This window comes from Olea europaea, unplaced genomic scaffold (genome assembly GCF_002742605.1).
Source record: "Olea europaea var. sylvestris unplaced genomic scaffold, O_europaea_v1 scaffold842, whole genome shotgun sequence".
In the NCBI taxonomy this organism is placed as follows: domain Eukaryota; kingdom Viridiplantae; phylum Streptophyta; class Magnoliopsida; order Lamiales; family Oleaceae; genus Olea; species Olea europaea.
In genome coordinates, this window is record NW_019266865.1 from 101,959 (window position 1) to 120,062 (window position 18,104).

An 18,104-nucleotide genomic window follows, 5' to 3' on the forward strand; every position below is an offset into this window, starting at 1 on the left:
CTTTCGAAGAAATTCTCTGAATCTTGTTGACAAAAATGTCATACTTTTTCTCTGTCTCCCACTGAAATCCACTTATAAGTTCTTTAGTTCTTCTAAAGATTCAACCAAAATTCACATCCATGGATGCCAAATTTCTTCACTTTCTTTCTCTTATTGTCTTTCTCATCCATTTCTCAACTGCTTTCATTCCCCAAGATAATTACCTTATCAACTGCGGATCAAGCATAAACACTATTGTAGTCGATAACAGATACTTCACTGGAGATTCATCTGAGAATGGTTCCTCGTATCTATCTAAAGGTAAATCAATTTCTCTTACGAATCCAATCCCAGCATCGAATTCTTCTGTACTTTACAGTACAGCTAGAATTTTCACTTCTGTTTCAAGCTATAAATTTAATATCAAGAACGTTGGATTCCACTTGGTACGTCTTCATTTCTCTCCATTCAGTTCTCGGGATTATGATCTCAAGAATGCGAAATTCATAGTTTCAGCTAATGGAAAATCAGTTTTAAGCAACTTTTCTGCTCAGTTTACTATCCTTAAAGAGTTTATCTTGATGGTTAATAGAGATGAGCTTGAAATTCTTTTCACGCCTGCTAGTGATTCCAATTTTGCATATGTGAGTGCAATTGAAGTGTTTTCAGCACCAAAAGATTTCATTATTGACGAAGGGATAACATTGATTAGTCCTAACGAAATTCAAGACTTCAAGCAGAATATTTCGTCCAAAATTTTAGAAACTGTTCATAGGATTAATGTTGGAGGATCAAAATTAACCCCGTTTAATGATACCCTTGGGAGAAATTGGATTCCAGATGAAAATTTTCTTGTCTTGAAATCTGCTGCAAAAATTGCTAAGACTATTCATCCTCCTAATTACCAACCGGGAGGTGCCAGTAGAGAAATTGGCCCAGACAATGTATACATGACTGCACAACAGATGAATATAGATAAGCAAAGTTCAAATTTTATGTTCAATATAACATGGGATTTTCCTGTGAGATCGGAGGATTCTCTGCACTTTGTTCGTTTGCATTTCTGTGACATTGTTAGCATTTCACTTCAGACGCTGTACTTCAATGTATATATAAATGGGATCATTGCGTTCAAAGATCTTGATTTGTCTTTGCTTGCATTCCATGAGCTTGCATCGCCTATTTTCGTTGATTTTGTTGTACAAAGCTCGGATAAGTCAAACATTGTTCGGATTAGTGTGGGTCCTTCTGACCTCAGCAATAATTTAAGGAAGAATGCTATTTTAAATGGGGTTGAGATTATGAAAATAGTGAATCCTGTGGGTTCAGAAAAGACCGCTAAGACAAAAACCATTTGGATTTTGGTTGGTTCAGTTGGAGGTGGATCTTTCGTGTTAAGCTTAGCAATTCTTAGTACATTGTTAGTACTCAAATGCAGGAGAAAACCCGAACCAAGACGTGTTGAAAGCACAGGATGGACTCCTGTTCGTGTAAACGGAGGCAGCTCCCATGGCACGTTATGGGAAAGGCCAGTTCTCGGTTATGGTTTGAAGATTCCTTTTGCTGATATAGAATTGGCTACAAATAATTTTGACAAGAATCTGATAATTGGCTCAGCTGGTTTTGGCATAGTCTATAAAGGGATTCTCCAAGAGAACTTGCGAGTTGCTGTCAAACGACGTGTGCCTGGTAACAAACAGGGACTGCCCGAATTCCAAACTGAAATAACAGTTTTGTCAAGGATTCGCCATCATCACCTTGTTTCACTTGTGGGCTACTGTGAAGAACAATCCGAAATGATACTTGTTTACGAGTACATGGAGAAAGGGCCTTTAAGGAACCATTTGTATGGTTCTGGATTACGCCCTTTATCTTGGAAACAAAGGCTAGAAATAAGCATTGGTGCAGCTAGAGGTCTACACTACCTTCATACAGGTTCAGCACAAGGGATTATCCATCGNTTTTCAACCGCATAAGATTCACAATTTTTATTAACTTTACCCAAATCTATTGAAAATATGATTTTTAACCCAACCAAGCAGGGATAAGGAAGTTCGATTTTGCTAGTGGTACATCGAGATGTACCTAATGGTGTACACCTCACTCATATGAGCGAGGGACCCACTCGAATAAAATATTATTTCTTTCACATGGATCTCACACCCATATGAGTGGGGTCTACACAATTCGGTACACTCATTATGTACCACTAGACAAGTTCAAGGAAGTTTGTGCACTCACACTTTAAAGGCAAAATTGTTGATAATCATAAATGTCTTACTATCACCACCTAATTACTAAAGCAAATAAATAAATTTTCTCCCTCATAATTTAGAATAACGTAATTCGTATCATGATCATCATCGATCTATATGATAGTGTTCACTTTTAACTGAATAAAATTGATCAACTCGATAATTTAAGTGGGTCACATATGTCACTGTTTTATTGGAGGGCCCTCGTTGAAAGTGGACTTAGCTGGCTGTTTGGTGCACAAATCCACTAAACAAAATAATGGCCACCACTAACCTAGGAGACTATTTAGATTTTTAATTTTTTATTTCTGGAAATTGGTAAGCACAGGCACAAAAAGGTATTTATATACTTCACTTTTTTTATTTTTTTATTTTTTTTGTAAATAAAGTTAAAAGTTCATGCTTAGGTAAGAATGTGGAGTTTGTTGGCCTTCCCCTAATTCAGTAGTATATTGTTTGAATGGACAATTTTACATATATAATTTCTCCTTTTTAAATATAAAAAAAAGGTTGAACCCCAACTTTAAGGGCCCCCCACCGACCCTGTCCTAGACCATCGTGGAGGAGGTAAATCGCAGGATGTGCCTCCCAGGAGCCAGGGTGGAGAGCACATGGATAGACCAAGGCTGTTAACCCATATGGTAACTCCCGCTTGCAACAAAGTCAATTCCACCTTGCGGGGAATCGAACTCTGCACACTGCCGCGCTGAGCCCTATCCGCCCTCCCCTTTGCCACTGGGAGATATGCCCCGGGGGCATTTCTCCTTTTTAAATATACTTACATATAATGATGTTGAAGTGTAATTATTATTCTATAAATTTAAATTGATCGTGTAAATTCTCCTTTCTTATTTCATTAGATTTGTCGTTGCAGTTTCATTCACAATGTAACACAATTTTTGCCAAAGTTTTCACCAAATATTGCATCTTTCGACTCACTTGTTACGAAGATTAATGGAACTAAAGAGTCAGACCTACCATCCATTTAACCTATTCTAGAAGAATCAAGAAGGATGGAGAATTAACAGAAATGAAGGAATAACTACATTCTGGTATACGGGCAAGTGGAGTAGTTAAAAAAAATCGATTTATGTGTAAAATTATTTAAGGGAGAATGTATCATAGAAAATGAGTTTTGAAACAAATAATTTATTGGAAAAATGAAAACCAAACATTAGGCTAAAATATATGATAGACATAAAAAAAAGTTTTTTGCTTTATTAAAATTGAGCTCAACCCATAAAAATATCGTATTTGACTAAATTAGTATAATAGTACGCTAAATTTATTTTTAAATAATTATTTTTCAAATGTGTTTGATTAATGACTTCGTTACTTTTTGTTTACTTATGAATAAAAAAGTCGCTTATTTTTATCAAAAAATGCGACATACTGTAAAAGTCGAATTTAATAGTTCGAACCAATCATGAGGTAAGACCGACAATTAAACGTTGATACATCGTCATCCCCGTTTGGCCCCTATTTTGTGAAAATGAAAATAGGTGGAATAATGCTTTTTTGAAAAATGAGTGAATGAAAAAAAATGAAAAATTTTCAATTGTGTAATATTATTTTGTATAAAATTGTATGATTGAATATAGGGGAGAGAAGAATGAATGGAAATTAATGAGACAAACTGGGGCATGTTATTACATTTCTCCTATTTTATTCAAATTAAAGTCCCGGCAATTAATAATGCGAGCAAAGTTCATGAAGCAAAAGTGAATAATTACAAAATGAAATAATCAATTCTGAAAATTTGAGCAAATCGAGGCACCCAATCCCATTCTCACCTGTGTTCACAATCATTGTGTTTATTCCCCTGTTTTGAGTTTTTAGCAGTAGAATTTGCAGTGCTACAATCCTTGAGTTCATTTCAGTTTTGAATATTAATTTGAAATTCGCAAGAACTGGGAGTGTGAGGTTAGGGTTTTGATTTTGATTTCGCAGTGTGGAAATTGAGGATAATGGAGGTGATCCTCCATGTATATGATGTGACAAGTAGTGCTTCAGACAAGACGAACAATACAATTCTGCAGATCAACAAGATCTTCAAAGATGGTATAGGCCTTGGTGGCATCTTCCACAGCGCCGTTCAGGTCTTTCTATATATGCAATGTATATATACATATTTGTACGGTGCATTTATACGAGTTGTACTTGATGGATTTTGTATCTGCATATTTAGCCTGGTTATACTGTTAACTAGATCTAGTGTTGGTGCATGTCGATACAACTCATCCAAGAACGTTAATACCGGCTCGAAAGGAGACGGAATGGGGTTGATGGATGGGTGTTACTGCTGGAAATACGGAAGCATTTCAAATATGCTTGATTGTTTGCTTTCTCTGGTGCTTGAAATGAACAGTTGAATAATACGGTTACTCCATTTTGTATGCCTTTAACTTTTATGTCCGAGTGACATGCAGCAAATGTATTCCATGTCATGACTGTTTGATTTGTGTTCAAATAAGATTGTTATCAGTAGGACAATAACTATGGTGTTACCATTTTTATGAGCACGGGAAAGGAAGAGATCCATTGTGTATGTGTAATTCTTAAAAAAAAATTCAGTAAGTTTGCTTGTATGGTGTATAATTGTTGAAAACTGGTTCTTGTTATATTAAGATTTGTGTGTCTCTCCTTAAATTATTTATATAGTTGTGATGTTGAGTTAACTTTCCATAAGCTTTCTTTCTATTATTCTCCTTTCTTATTTCATTAGATTTGTCGTTGCAGTTTCATTCACAATGTAACACAATTTTTGCCAAAGTTTTCACCAAATATTGCATCTTTCGACTCACTTGTTACGAAGATTAATGGAACTAAAGAGTCAGACCTACCATCCATTTAACCTATTCTAGAAGAATCAAGAAGGATGGAGAATTAACAGAAATGAAGGAATAACTACATTCTGGTATACGGGCAAGTGGAGTAGTTAAAAAAAATCGATTTATGTGTAAAATTATTTAAGGGAGAATGTATCATAGAAAATGAGTTTTGAAACAAATAATTTATTGGAAAAATGAAAACCAAACATTAGGCTAAAATATATGATAGACATAAAAAAAAGTTTTTTGCTTTATTAAAATTGAGCTCAACCCATAAAAATATCGTATTTGACTAAATTAGTATAATAGTACGCTAAATTTATTTTTAAATAATTATTTTTCAAATGTGTTTGATTAATGACTTCGTTACTTTTTGTTTACTTATGAATAAAAAAGTCGCTTATTTTTATCAAAAAATGCGACATATTTTTTAAAATATTTATTTAAAAATTACTTATAAATAGAAAGCTCAAACAACTTTTAATAACTTATTTGGTAAAAAAAGAAATTAATATTTAATAATATTAGACATTGTTACTGTAAAGGTCGAATTTAATAGTTCGGACCAATCATGAGGTAAGACCGACAATTAAACGTTGATGCATCATCATTCCCGTTTGGCCCCTATTTTGTGAAAATAAAAATAGGTGGAGTAATGCTTTTTTGAAACAATGAGTGAATGAAAAAAAAGGAAAAATTTTCAATTGTGTAATATTATTTTGTATAAAATTGTATGATTGAATGTAGGAGAGAGAAGAATGAATGGAAATTAAAGAGACAAACTGGGGCATGTTATTACATTTCTCCTATTTTATTCAAATTAAAGTCCCGGCAATTAATAATGCGAGCAAAGTTCATGAAGCAAAAGTGAATAATTACAAAATGAAATAATCAATTCTGAAAATTTGAGCAAATCGAGGCACCCAATCCCAATCTCACCTGTGTTCACAATCATTGTGTTTATTCCCCTGTTTTGAGTTTTTAGCAGTAGAATTTGCAGTGCTACAATCCTTGAGTTCATTTCAGTTTTGAATATTAATTTGAAATTCGCAAGAACTGGGAGTGTGAGGTTAGGGTTTTGATTTTGATTTCGCAGTGTGGAAATTGAGGATAATGGAGGTGATCCTCCATGTATATGATGTGACAAGTAGTGCTTCAGACAAGACGAACAATACAATTATGCAGATCAACAAGATCTTCAAAGATGGTATAGGCCTTGGTGGCATCTTCCACAGCGCCGTTCAGGTCTTTCTTTATGCAATGTATATATACATATTTGTACCGTGCACTTATACGAGTTGTACTTGATGGATTTTGTATCTGCGTATTTAGCCTGGTTATACTGTTAACTAGATCTAGTGTTGGTGCACGTCGATACAACTCATCCAAGAACGTTAATACCGGCTCGAAAGGAGACGGAATGGGGTTGATGGAGGGGTGTTACTGCTGGAAATACGGAAGCATTTCAAATATGCTTGATTGTCTGCTCTCTGGTGCTTAAAATGAACAGTTGAATAATACGGTTACTCCATTTTGTATGCCTTTAACTTTTATGTCCGAGTGACCTGCAGCAAATGTATTCTATGTCATGACTGTTTGATTTGTGTTCAAATAAGATTGTATCAGTAGGACAATAACTATGGTGTTACCATTTGTATGAGCACGGGAAAGGAAGAGATCCATTGTGTTTGTGTAATTTTTAAAAAATTTCAGTAAGTTTGCTTGTATGGTGTATAATTGTTGAAAACTGGTTCTTGTCATATTAAGATTTGTGTGTCTCTCCTTAAATTATTTATATAGTTGTGATGTTGAGTTAACTTTCCATAAGCTTTCTTTCTATTATATCATTTCCTCAATTCTCGCAAACCAAGTTTTCAAGGATAGAAATTTACTATCATTTGAGTTATATCCAAAACCGTCTCTTTTGATTTGTTATCCAAATGTGCATGTGGCAAGAATCATTTCTTTAAAATTCATGGTACAGCTTATTTTTAGGATTTTGATGTGACATCAGTGCAGATTATTTAAAATTTAGAAGTGACCTCCTTCCATTGTATGTGATTTATTTTGACAAATGAAAAAGAAAATAATCATTTTCAATCTGATCTGGAACAGATAGATTTTACAATGTCCTTTATCTGAATGTTTTACTCTGCCAGCAGGTTTATGGGGAAGATGAGTGGTCATTTGGGTATTGTGAACAAGGTACTGGAGTCTTTAGCTGCCCAGCTGGAAAGAATCCAATGTATAGATACCGTGAAAGCATCAAACTTGGAATGACAGATTTTTCCATCTTCAAGGTTAATCAGATTCTGAGGGAACTTAGTAGAGAGTGGCCTGGACATTTGTATGATTTGTTATCAAAAAATTGTAATCATTTCTGTGATGAATTCTGTGACAGACTTGGCGTGCCAAAGCTTCCTGGTATTCTCTCTTTCTGTCTTTCAGCTCATTATCTCCCTGTCTCTCACTCACTGACATGCGCACATAGAGATACCATTTACTTGAGAATGGGTCGAGTGTGGAGGAGTTAAGAGTTAAAGTAAACATGTAATGTTAAACTCTCAAAAGATTGATTTGTCTAACATGGTACTGTTTCTAAAAGATGTGAGACTACACTTTATGCCTTCTTCATTTATGATTATTTGGAAGCAAAAAATCAACAAAAGTTTACCTTGTTTGGGGACGTAGTAATATAACTCTAAATTTGTTCTCCCTTGCAATGTGGGGATTGAGTGAGAGAGTTTTTGTTATTATCTTTTGGTATTTGGGATGAGCTTGCATGAGTTTGGAAGAATCCTATCTCCATTTATGCTCGTATTTAGTTCACAATCACATCTGGGACTACCCATGGGTGAAGAATACGAGCTCTTGTACACTTCAAAATGTGGATGTTGGTTGATGGGGAAAAAAAATGCAGGTGTGATTAATTTTGAGAAATGAAAAAGGGTGAATGATGATCCAGTCAGTCATAATAGTACGAGTAAAAAAGGTTAACTGTTCCTTAGCAATACAATTTGCTTGATAAGGTAGTTTTTCTTCATGGCATTTAAAATTTTAACAGTTCAAAGGCACAAAGCATTCATATTTTATCACCTGATAGAGTTGAGGTCCTCAATCTTAGCATGATGATTTCGAAATGTTGCAATATAATATGACATGCATGATTGACCAAATTACAATGCAAATGGATATCTTAAGATCTTTTGTTTGACCAGACGATGCAGTTGTTGCGTAAGTTAACAGTATAATGCTGATGATTTTGGTGTATGAGGTCTAGTGTAGTGATGAGTTACTTGCATGAATGAGAAAAGGAATTTTAAGGTTTCTGAAGTTGGTGGGGACTGTCACTCACTGCTATAAATGGTAAAGTTCAAAAGCATTTCTTTCGGTCTCTATCGGGGAAAATTGGTTGGACTTTAATAAATTGGATCTTGGTAATAAATCCAAGTTGGTTAAATGACTTAGCACCCAGTAAACTTACTAGAAATTAGAGAAAAATAACTATGTGACCAAAAATCTAGGATGTTTCCCAACATACTGTAGGCATAACACCACCAAAACATAATTGCTTGATGTCCATTAACTTGTGAAGAATTTGTGTCTATTTAGAAGGTCAAGAAATGTCCTACTCCTACAAGGACTCGGCCTTCACTTATAGAAAAATAAGATAAGACTAATTACACGAACTTATAGCTAATAATATGACTTGAAAACATAGCAAGACTCATAGAAGGACTTTCTATATCATATTGCATAAACTATCTTAAATTTGGGAATTCCTAAAATGCCCTTCGAACTTGAAATTAAACTATAAAGTGATTTAACCAGGCCTGGGGATGGGGTTGCAAGCTCCAAAAGGTCCCAAATTAGAACTTGTTCCTTTGAAGATCATTGCCTCATCTGTTGTAGACTTTAGAAATCTGCTGTTATCGTACCCACAGCCAAAAGCTTTCTGAGTTCGCACTATATTAAAATATTCCTTTGTCCACTAGCATTTCAAAGCAACTTAGATATACTTCTAGTGAGCACTCTCAGGGGGATGACTCTCATTGTAACTAGCTTTATCTCAGCGACACAGCCAACCATTCCCTTTTTTCTCCTTTTCTCTTCCACCCAGGCATGGTGGTTGGGTTTTCCTGGATCCCCTGTTTATTGGGTTTGTCTTTCCTCACAAAATATGTCTTGATAATACGACTCGTGCTATGTAGCATTAAAAATAGTAATAAATATAAAATTTAGAACAGTACTCGACCATTAGCAGGATCTCACATGTTCATGGTTGTAACTATGTGTCAATTATGATATTTTCTACAGAAAACGACCCTCAGTTTATGAGAGGCGAATAAGACAAAATTGCTTTGAGCATTTTTTTTTTTTTTTTTTTTTTTTTTGGGTATTTTCTTCAATAACACTTAGGCCATGGGATGTCCAGTAGTGATTTATATACCCACTTGTTTCGAACAAAATATAAGTGGAATCCTTTGTATATGCACCTAATAAATGAGTTTATATCTTGTCTATCCATCTAGATAAAAGAATGTATTACCAAATCTTAAGGAAAAAAATGTCACTTTTTCACCTGCAATATGCGAATGTTTTGTCATTTGCTTGGAGCGGGACAGATGTTATAGAGCAAATTAGTTGTTGGTGTATGATTGTAAAGTGACAAGTTGATGCATATGTGGTTGAAATCGCAAATTAGAGTCTATACTTGCATACATTGTGTTTCATTTTTCCAATTTGAATGATCATGACTTGGAAGCTATTTTGTTTTCCTGTTACCTACTGAAAGTTGTTCCAAAGACCATGTACTTGACACTTGCCGTTACAGGTTGGGTAAACAGGTTTGCAAATGCTGGTGATACTGCGGCTGAAATAGCAGGAAACACAGCTTATCGGGTAAGATTCTCTATTATTCCAATAAATCTACATTTGGAGAGCCGAACTCGCTTTCTAATTGTATATTATCGTGATTGCATCTAATGAAATTGCAAGTTGCAATGCTCTATTGAATATTTTAACAATTGACATAAAATAAAAAATCAAAAATTGTTAATCGAAAAAAGAGGGAAAAACAATATATGATGGTAGAAGCAAAAAATAAATAGTTTGTTGGAGTATATTTTTATATACTCTTTAAATATAAAGATGTTTTATGACCAACATGCTCTTTAAAAATAAAGAATCTCTTTGATGTACTCTAGTGTGATAAAAAATTTCACTCCATAACTAAAGTGCTCTCTCCTAGACGTAGTCTCTTGAAGATGATTTTGTCTTTGTTGATAGAATCTACTCGTGGAAGATCTTTTTTTTGCAGCCTTAGAACCCCCCCCCCCAACCCCCCACCACCACAGAGCTTTTTATACATTTTTTGTCTGATTGATTTTGGGTTTTGTTGCAGTTGAGACAAGCTAAAACTGAAATTGTAGCGGCTAGCAAAATTGCCTACCGATTCCTTGCTGGAGTTGCTTCCAACAACTCAATTGCAACTCCGGGTTCCCCTGTTAACTCCCCTAGAGGAAGTCCCAGATTCCAAGCTACTTGGTTCAAGAACCTTATTTCTTCTGGTTCTAAACCATCTACTAGTTTAGAACTGGAAAATCGGGAAGAAGAGCTGATGAGGGAGCGTAAGCATGAAGGAGCAGAAACTCCTATAATCCAGTGTTCACGATATGCAATCTGATACCATATCATCACCAACAACGTCATTCTCCGTGCTGGCAGGGCGCACACAATCTTTGGCAAGTTATTTTGTTGTGGAACTTCTGGACTGGTGTAAAATGTTAGTTTCCTGTTTTTGAATTTGTACACTAAAGTTCAGGTGCAAAAGTCAACATTTCGAAATAGCGATGAATCTAACAGTAATTCTTCATCATTGACATGCCATCGTCAATATTATCAGGGTTTTTTGTTCATTTTTAATCAAATCAGTCCGTTTTACTCCCTCCTTACTATTCTGTTTTGTGTCTTCCTTTTTGTCAAACCGGGAGAAGAATATTATTGCTGTCCCAGCTTTGCAATAAATATAGCAATTCATGAAGTGCTGAAGAAACTAAACAGTTTTTAAGTCAAAAACAAAGACAATATGTGTACAATAAATGAACCAGAAAGATATATTGGTTTGCAAACAACCTTTTGCACTGCATCGAGCCTAACCATACCGTAATCTTACTTTTGCAGTCTTATTGAGTTATTGTAGCTACCACAAGTCGAGATTTAGGACTTAATTCCCAATAACAGAACAGCCAAAGCTTCCCACTGCCCACTCCCCTCCCTAAAATAAGAGTTAATCCAATACATTACTAGTCATTACCAGGGGAAATCATTTTGACCTTTTAAACATGGCAATACACTGCAAATTATTACAAGAGGAGAAGATAAGAGAGGCAGAACATAAAAAAGCACATTACAAGATCATCATATGAAGAACTCGATAAAATTCATCCAACGATTATTCAAGAAACAAAGACCAGAAAACTCGCAAACGATATTTGATTAGCATTTGCCAATCCTGTATTTGTTAGTGGAAAGCGGAAAGCAAACTTATGTTGCATTGATCACGTTCTGATATTCATGTAATGAATACAAATGAAACAACACCGAATTGATACATCAAAATTGTAAAAGCCGGAATTTCAAGCAATAAGAAACAACCAGTAAGAAGTAGAAAGATCGGACTGTGAACAGATGTCTCGTAAGAATTCAAGCATGACATCGAACAAAGTGAAATACATATATAGCGAAGAAAAACTGGTATAACATGGCAACTTGATTGGCCAATAAATGTAAACCATTTACTTTTTAGGCATTTAACATACGGTTGGATGCGTGTCTATTTGTGAATCATCAGCAATTCGAAGTGATGAAACAGCCTGTGCTGCAAGGAGACCAGGAGATAAACCTGCTGCATCCCAACCTTCCTCTTCAAAATATTGCCTATGGAAATCTCTTCTCCAAGGATCAGATGAGACGATCCAGTCAGAATTCCCTTGGCGACTACACATGTAACCACATCTGTGAGAATCAGAAAACCAACCTATCCCTTCAAGCGAATATTGTGTCAATTTGTGATCGGGAACTAGTCCCCACCTCCCCCCCATAATGAGATCAAAATTGCTGCCATGATCCCACGGGGTAAAACCCTCTTCCTTCAGCATGATCTGACATGGATCGCCCGAATCTTCACCAAGTAGGACATGCAGTGCAACAGCCTCAGCTATTGCAGCACCTTCTTCATCAAGCCTCTGCTGTTCTTCTATCTTTTTCAGCTTCTTTTTCTCAAGTTCAGAACGAATGGCTGCAGAAGTGGCCAGGGCTTTCTCCAAGCGTCTCTTTTTCTTCTCAGCTTGTTTAATACGATCTAGCTCATCCTTCACCGGCTTCTTTTTGGCTTTTCTAATACCTGTCTGTACTTTTGCACACTCCATAGTATCCTGTATTTAAATTCTTTTCTTGATTTTCTTTCTTCTTTCTTTCAAAGAAAATTTCCCTAAGACATGTACATTTTCAGTCTACCTATAAGTTTCCTTTTTCTTGCAAAATTTGCTATTTAATTTCTATTAATCTACTAAATTCCCAACTTGGAAACTAAGATAATGTTTATAGTTATGACAACAGTACCTACACCCACTCGGGTCTGAAGGAATATCTCATTTTACGCTCAATACATTCCCAAAAAGAAATGACAGGAGAAAGGAGAAGAGAAAAGTGGTATGCACTCCTTGATCTATTCCTTGCCATTCTTCCCAAATCCCCATCACCCTTGCAACCCATATCAAAGACACTACTATAAAGAATTAGCTAATTGGAATTAACAAAGCAAATTGTCCGTCCTTTATGGTTCAAACAACTCCCATGCCATTCCCTCCTGAAAAACAGATTATTACAATTAGTGCATGTTTAGTAAGGATGACTGGACAGTAATTACTACCTAATAGTACTAAAAAGAACGGAAAAAATCAAAAGTTGTAATCTGTTTATTATACATAGCAATCTTATCGAGCACTATCTACCAAACATGTAATTATATGCATATGCTAAGAGCTAAGACAGCGTAGCATTGATGAAACATACATTCCCACTAAACCATGGACAGTATTGCGTTGGAAGAACCATAACACAAGATAACATATTTTATTACCACATTTATCGCAGTCACAATTATACCATCATGAATAAAAAAACTCTCACTAATTACCAAAATTTATATTAAGATATTTTCTTTGTTTTTTAGGGGGAAAAACCCTAATAACACAGCAAATGAATCACTACAAACGAAATAATTCCTTAAACCACCCTGCAGTAACCCAAATAAGCATTTCTTCATAAAATTCTTCAAATTTCAATAATGAGAAGGATTCCTAACCCTAGCACCTGTGTAACTCCTCAAACTCCATGATTTTTTTTCGTGAAAAGGCCTAGATTCTGATTAGAAACCCATACTATTTAAGTTCATAGACCATTGGTTCAGTAAAAATGGTGATGTACGATAGCTGACAGTTTCACTTAATTCAGTACTATCAAATTAACCTTCCTAGAATATTGAATTTAACCCTGAAATTTAGATCCAAAAAACTGAACAGTTATAATATCCAGAAAATCAAACCCAAAAAATATTTGCTTAGGTTCAGTTATCGAACCTATAAATACAAACCAAACCTAATCAAATTCATAATTCATATCCCAACAATATGTAACACACTTAATTAACAGAATTCACCGATACTATATATTATTTATCATCAGATCAAAATTCATACAATCCATGTCACTAAAAACAACCAAAAACAATTAAGCAAAACTGTACCCGTTAAATTCAAGAAGAGAGAGGGAGGCCCTTTGACAACCTTCAATCTTGTAAAAAGAAAAAAGTAGAATTATGGGTATGATGTTAAGATTCTTTTGGATGCACGAAAATTCACTCAATTCTTGTTTGTCTTGGCGTCTGCATCTCTCTCCGTTTGCGTGTTCTTTGCGTGAGATAGAGCAGGAGAATGAGGGATATTTCTACAGAAGTCACCCAACTTACAAGTTTGTTTATATTAGTCATATATCATTAATTATATTTTTAGTTTAATCACTTAACTTCTATTTTTATTTAAAATAAAGTAGTAAAAAGTGCGATTGTTGAGAATATTTTAAATTCGCCTCTAGAAAATTCACGACACGATGGGGAATACTCTATCTCGTTTTCATTCATAATTGTAACATGCTGACAGAATCTGACCAACTTATATTTCATTAATTTAGCTAACAAAATCGTAATGCCATATCTTACATTTTTTAGTTTGAAAAAAAAATGAAAATTCCATATAAATACATAATTAAGTATATAGTGTGGAGCTTGGGGAACTAAATTTATTTGAATTGGGCCTATATATAAGAAATAATGGCTGAAGCCCCTTGTACAGAATTCGTAGAATTTTGCTAGAGAACTCACATGAGTGGCCCCCATGTGGTGATAAAAAAATTCACTCTTCCATCCTTGCTGTTAGACTCCGTCCTGTACAAAGGCCAATGAGGCCATTGCCTTAGGCCCAAAACTGAAGGGGCCTCATTTGGCCCAATTAATTTAATTTAATTTATTATTTATTTATTTTTTTGGTTGTGAAATGATGTAAAAGGAACATCGGTATTTTTATTTTTATTTTTTTGTCTTTTGAACTGGGCTTTTTCTCTTCTTCCTTCTCTTTTGTGCCCGTCTTCTTGTCTTCTTTATTCTTCGCCAAAATCAGCAGGCAGTGGCTAACAAGATCAAATTTTTTTGAGGGCCAAATTTAGAAACTTTACCTTGGGCCCTAACAATCACAGGACCGACCCTACTTGCTGTGAGAGTTTTGGAGCACTTCTGTCAAAAAATTTCTATTGATCTAACTTGATTCAAAAGTAATTCATTTATATTTTATCTTATCAAATAAATTATTTTCTCGGAGGTAGAGCCTAGAAATTTGCCCCTAGTACAATAAATGATTGCATTAGTCATATCACAAATTTGAAATTTCATCATGAAATTATGAATTCTGCCAATTTATGTAATAGATATAGACGAAAATAATGGAATAGTTAATTTGAAAAAGAAAAAAAAATGTAATTTGTAATTACAAACAGGAAGTGAAAATAGTGAACGGTTAAATCAAAGTTGAGTGACCAACAAAAGAAAGACCTTAAGTTTGGGTGACCTTAAATGCTATTTCCCTGAGAATGAAGGGCAAAGTCGGGAATCCAAGAGACGTGGCGATTAATGGATTGGATCTAGAATTTCTCACTTTTCTATGGCTGTGGGGGCCAACCCACACCGTCTTCCTACTGGTGCCATTTGGAATTTGAAGATCAACGAATATGATTTTTGATTGACAGTTTTGGGTCTGCTTGAAAGTAATATTAAGCGTTTGTGCATGTTTGGTAGTTCTTTTCTCTTTAAAAAATTAATTTTTTTTATCATTATTTTAATATTTCAATCGTTATTTTTGACTTTTTCTATTACAAATAGGATCCACTTTTTCTCTAACGGTTAACAAATTAATTTTCAAAATTACTACCGAACAAGCTTTTAGCCCCAGTTTGGCCCCATTAAATTTCGTTTCTCTCTCTCCTATTTTCAACCACACAAATTTTCATAAAATAAAATTACGCGTAAATCGAAATTTTTTTTTCAACCACTCATTTTTCAAAAAAATACTATTCCATCCATTTTAATTTTCAGAAAATGGGAGTCAAATGGGGGCTTAATTTGTTTGATCCATTTTTTTTTTACAAGGTGTCCAATTCTTGACTAATTCTTGGGTCTGTGATCCGGCCCCTCTTCACACAGTCCAGTTAATCACGGGATGTGCCTCCAACTAGCCAGGTCCGAGCCCTCCCCACCTGATCTGCCAAAGTACCAAGCAAACCAATCCAAGTTGGCTTTAAATGGCTGTGTAGATGGTCAGCAGTGACAATGAGAACAAGGAAAATGATTTTTGTACATAATGATGAAATATCATAATGTAAGTGATGAAGTTATTATATTAATGAAATTTTGATCCAATTAAATCTCGTCATATTATCTTTTAATAAATTATTATCTAAATTGTTATGTGCGTGGAAGGCAACCTTGAGAACAATTAGTCAGCTTGATGATGTCATGGTCTCGTCATGGACTAATAAGCAAAGTCTTAGGGACTTAGGGGTGCAAATAATATTTTAGATGTAATTTGGGGGCTCTTTCAACCCAATCGATTAAAAAACCATCCTGTCACTTTGATTAAGAAATAAAATAATTTCTTCCTTTCTTTTTATTATCCCTACCATCTTAAAAGAGGCAATCCCCCATTTGTTATTCATTTATGAAACATTTTCTTTTCCCATTTCATCCTCAAACAAACAACAAATTCCTACTATATCTAAAGAGGCAATTCCCCATTTATTATTCATTTATGAAGCATTATAACAAAAAGAATAACATGGACGTTTTCCTATCCACAATTGTTGACTCATATTATTATTTCCTTGCTATAATAAAAGAGTGAATGTGGCGAACACTGTTCATTCAGAATGTATTTTGTGTTTTCTTATTTTATCCTTGAATATCATATAATATCTCACTTCACTCCTGAAATCACTACTAATGGTCTTTATACACGTGAGTGGTGCTACTATTTTGCCTGATTTGAATTTTCACATAAAAAAAATAGTTGACATCACACTACATAATATTTTTTTTTCTTAATATAATAGAAGAGTGAATGTGGCGAGTACTATTCATTCAGAACGTATTTTGTGTTTCCCTATTTTACCCTTGAATATCCCATAAGATTCCACTTCACTCTTGAAATCATCACTAATAGTCTTTCTACGCGTGTGTGATGCTGCTGTTTTGCTTGGTTTGAATTTTTACGTCAAAAAAAATAGTTGACATTATACCGCATAGTATTTTTTTTAAGAAAATAATGTAAATTATATTGAGAAAATTGTCGTGAAAAAATAATAAATATTAATAAAATAATTAGTTTTAAAAAAAAAAGAGTTATACCCATTTTTAATTTTTTAACACACATGTTTGATGTACATTTAATTATTTTCAATATTCATTTAGATCATTCGATGTATTTATGACATAGTTATTGAAATGAGTTTCGAGATAATATAAAACATTTATGCATTGGACTACCATACAATCGTCGATGAATTTATAAAGCTGGCTTGTTATCGAAATTCTTAATTTTTTTAAATGATGTTTCTTTTGACATTAAAAAAATTTAAATATTTATTAGGAAATTTTCTAAATGACGTCAAAAATTATTTTAGCAAAAAAATAATAAACATTAATAAAATAATTATTTTTTTAACAAAAAAGACGAGCTATACGCATTTTTTAACACACACGCCCGTTTAACTATTTTCGATATTCATTTAGATCATTCGATATATTTATAATATACTTCTCGAAATGAGTTTCGAGAGAATATAGAAGATTTATAGTAATTTTTATATAAAAAAACTAAATAAATTATCTAGTGAAAAAAAAATGAAAAAAATTGACACAAAAAGCAACTCTGTGCACCACAGAGCATTTGCTTTGTGATACACGAAGCATTGTTCCGTAATAATTTTTTTTTCCTTTTCATCCTTGGTGATTGATATTTTTTTTTATACAAATCTATCTTAACACATTATTGAAAAATTTAATACTCAGTTGAAAAGATGACGATTAATTTATTTGACGATATTGAATATTTTAGATGTATATAAATTTTGGACGATTAAATTCAAATATATCAAAATTGGGTGATTACATAAAATTCTCAACCCCATTTAAATGATAAAATATTATACTATGGCTCAACTTGTGTTTGGCTCCATTATTTTTTTCTTCATTTTTCTCTCTTTTATTTTCAATAGCAGTATCTTCCATAAAATAACATTATACGTAAATAAAAAAAATCATTAAATTGATTGGATATTAAACAATAAAAAATGATTCGATTTATTACACTATTTAATTATATTGAATATAGTTATCATCAAATACGTCATTTATATGTAAAATAACCACTCA

The 18,104-nt window shown here is 33.9% G+C and overlaps 3 protein-coding genes across 5 annotated transcripts; 2 read left to right on the forward strand and 1 right to left on the reverse strand.

Moving 5' to 3' along the window:
• The first annotated feature begins 119 nt into the window (after nt 1–119).
• Nucleotides 120–1,955, forward strand: LOC111391834 (probable receptor-like protein kinase At5g24010). Its single transcript, XM_023017107.1, has one exon. The coding sequence runs from the start codon at nt 120–122 to the stop codon at nt 1,953–1,955; it is 1,836 nt and encodes a 611-aa protein (XP_022872875.1).
• A 1,929-nt stretch (nt 1,956–3,884) lies between these two features.
• Nucleotides 3,885–11,019, forward strand: LOC111391830 (deSI-like protein At4g17486). Of its 3 annotated transcripts, none has more exons than XM_023017097.1 (4): nt 3,885–4,333; nt 7,228–7,489; nt 9,900–9,967; nt 10,470–11,019. In XM_023017097.1, the coding sequence occupies exons 1-4, from the start codon at nt 4,202–4,204 to the stop codon at nt 10,749–10,751; spliced, it is 744 nt and encodes a 247-aa protein (XP_022872865.1). In that variant the 5' UTR covers nt 3,885–4,201; the 3' UTR covers nt 10,752–11,019. The 3 variants fall into 3 exon arrangements, with proteins under 3 accessions (XP_022872865.1, XP_022872862.1, XP_022872864.1); XM_023017094.1 differs by lacking the exon at nt 3,885–4,333 and adding an exon at nt 5,856–6,310 and having other exon boundaries at nt 7,225–7,489; XM_023017096.1 differs by lacking the exon at nt 3,885–4,333 and adding an exon at nt 5,861–6,310.
• Nucleotides 11,020–11,592: 573 nt separating this feature from the next.
• Nucleotides 11,593–14,064, reverse strand: LOC111391825. The gene is made up of 2 exons (XM_023017091.1): nt 13,875–14,064; nt 11,593–12,935 (listed from the first exon to the last, which is right to left on the reverse strand). The coding sequence occupies exon 2, from the start codon at nt 12,493–12,495 to the stop codon at nt 11,878–11,880; it is 618 nt and encodes a 205-aa protein (XP_022872859.1). The 5' UTR covers nt 12,496–12,935; nt 13,875–14,064; the 3' UTR covers nt 11,593–11,877.
• Between the last annotated feature and the right edge of the window lie 4,040 nt (nt 14,065–18,104).

Coding starts and splice junctions, on each gene's coding strand:
- LOC111391825 (XM_023017091.1), bottom strand. CDS start 12,495: ATGGAGTGTGCAAAAGTACAGACAGGTATTAGAAAAGCCAAAAAGAAG.
- LOC111391830 (XM_023017094.1), top strand. CDS start 6,179: ATGGAGGTGATCCTCCATGTATATGATGTGACAAGTAGTGCTTCAGAC. Junction 6,311..7,224: donor TCTTCCACAGCGCCGTTCAG/GTCTTTCTTTAT, acceptor TTACTCTGCCAG/CAGGTTTATGGGGAAGATGA. Junction 9,968..10,469: donor CAGGAAACACAGCTTATCGG/GTAAGATTCTCT, acceptor GTTTTGTTGCAG/TTGAGACAAGCTAAAACTGA.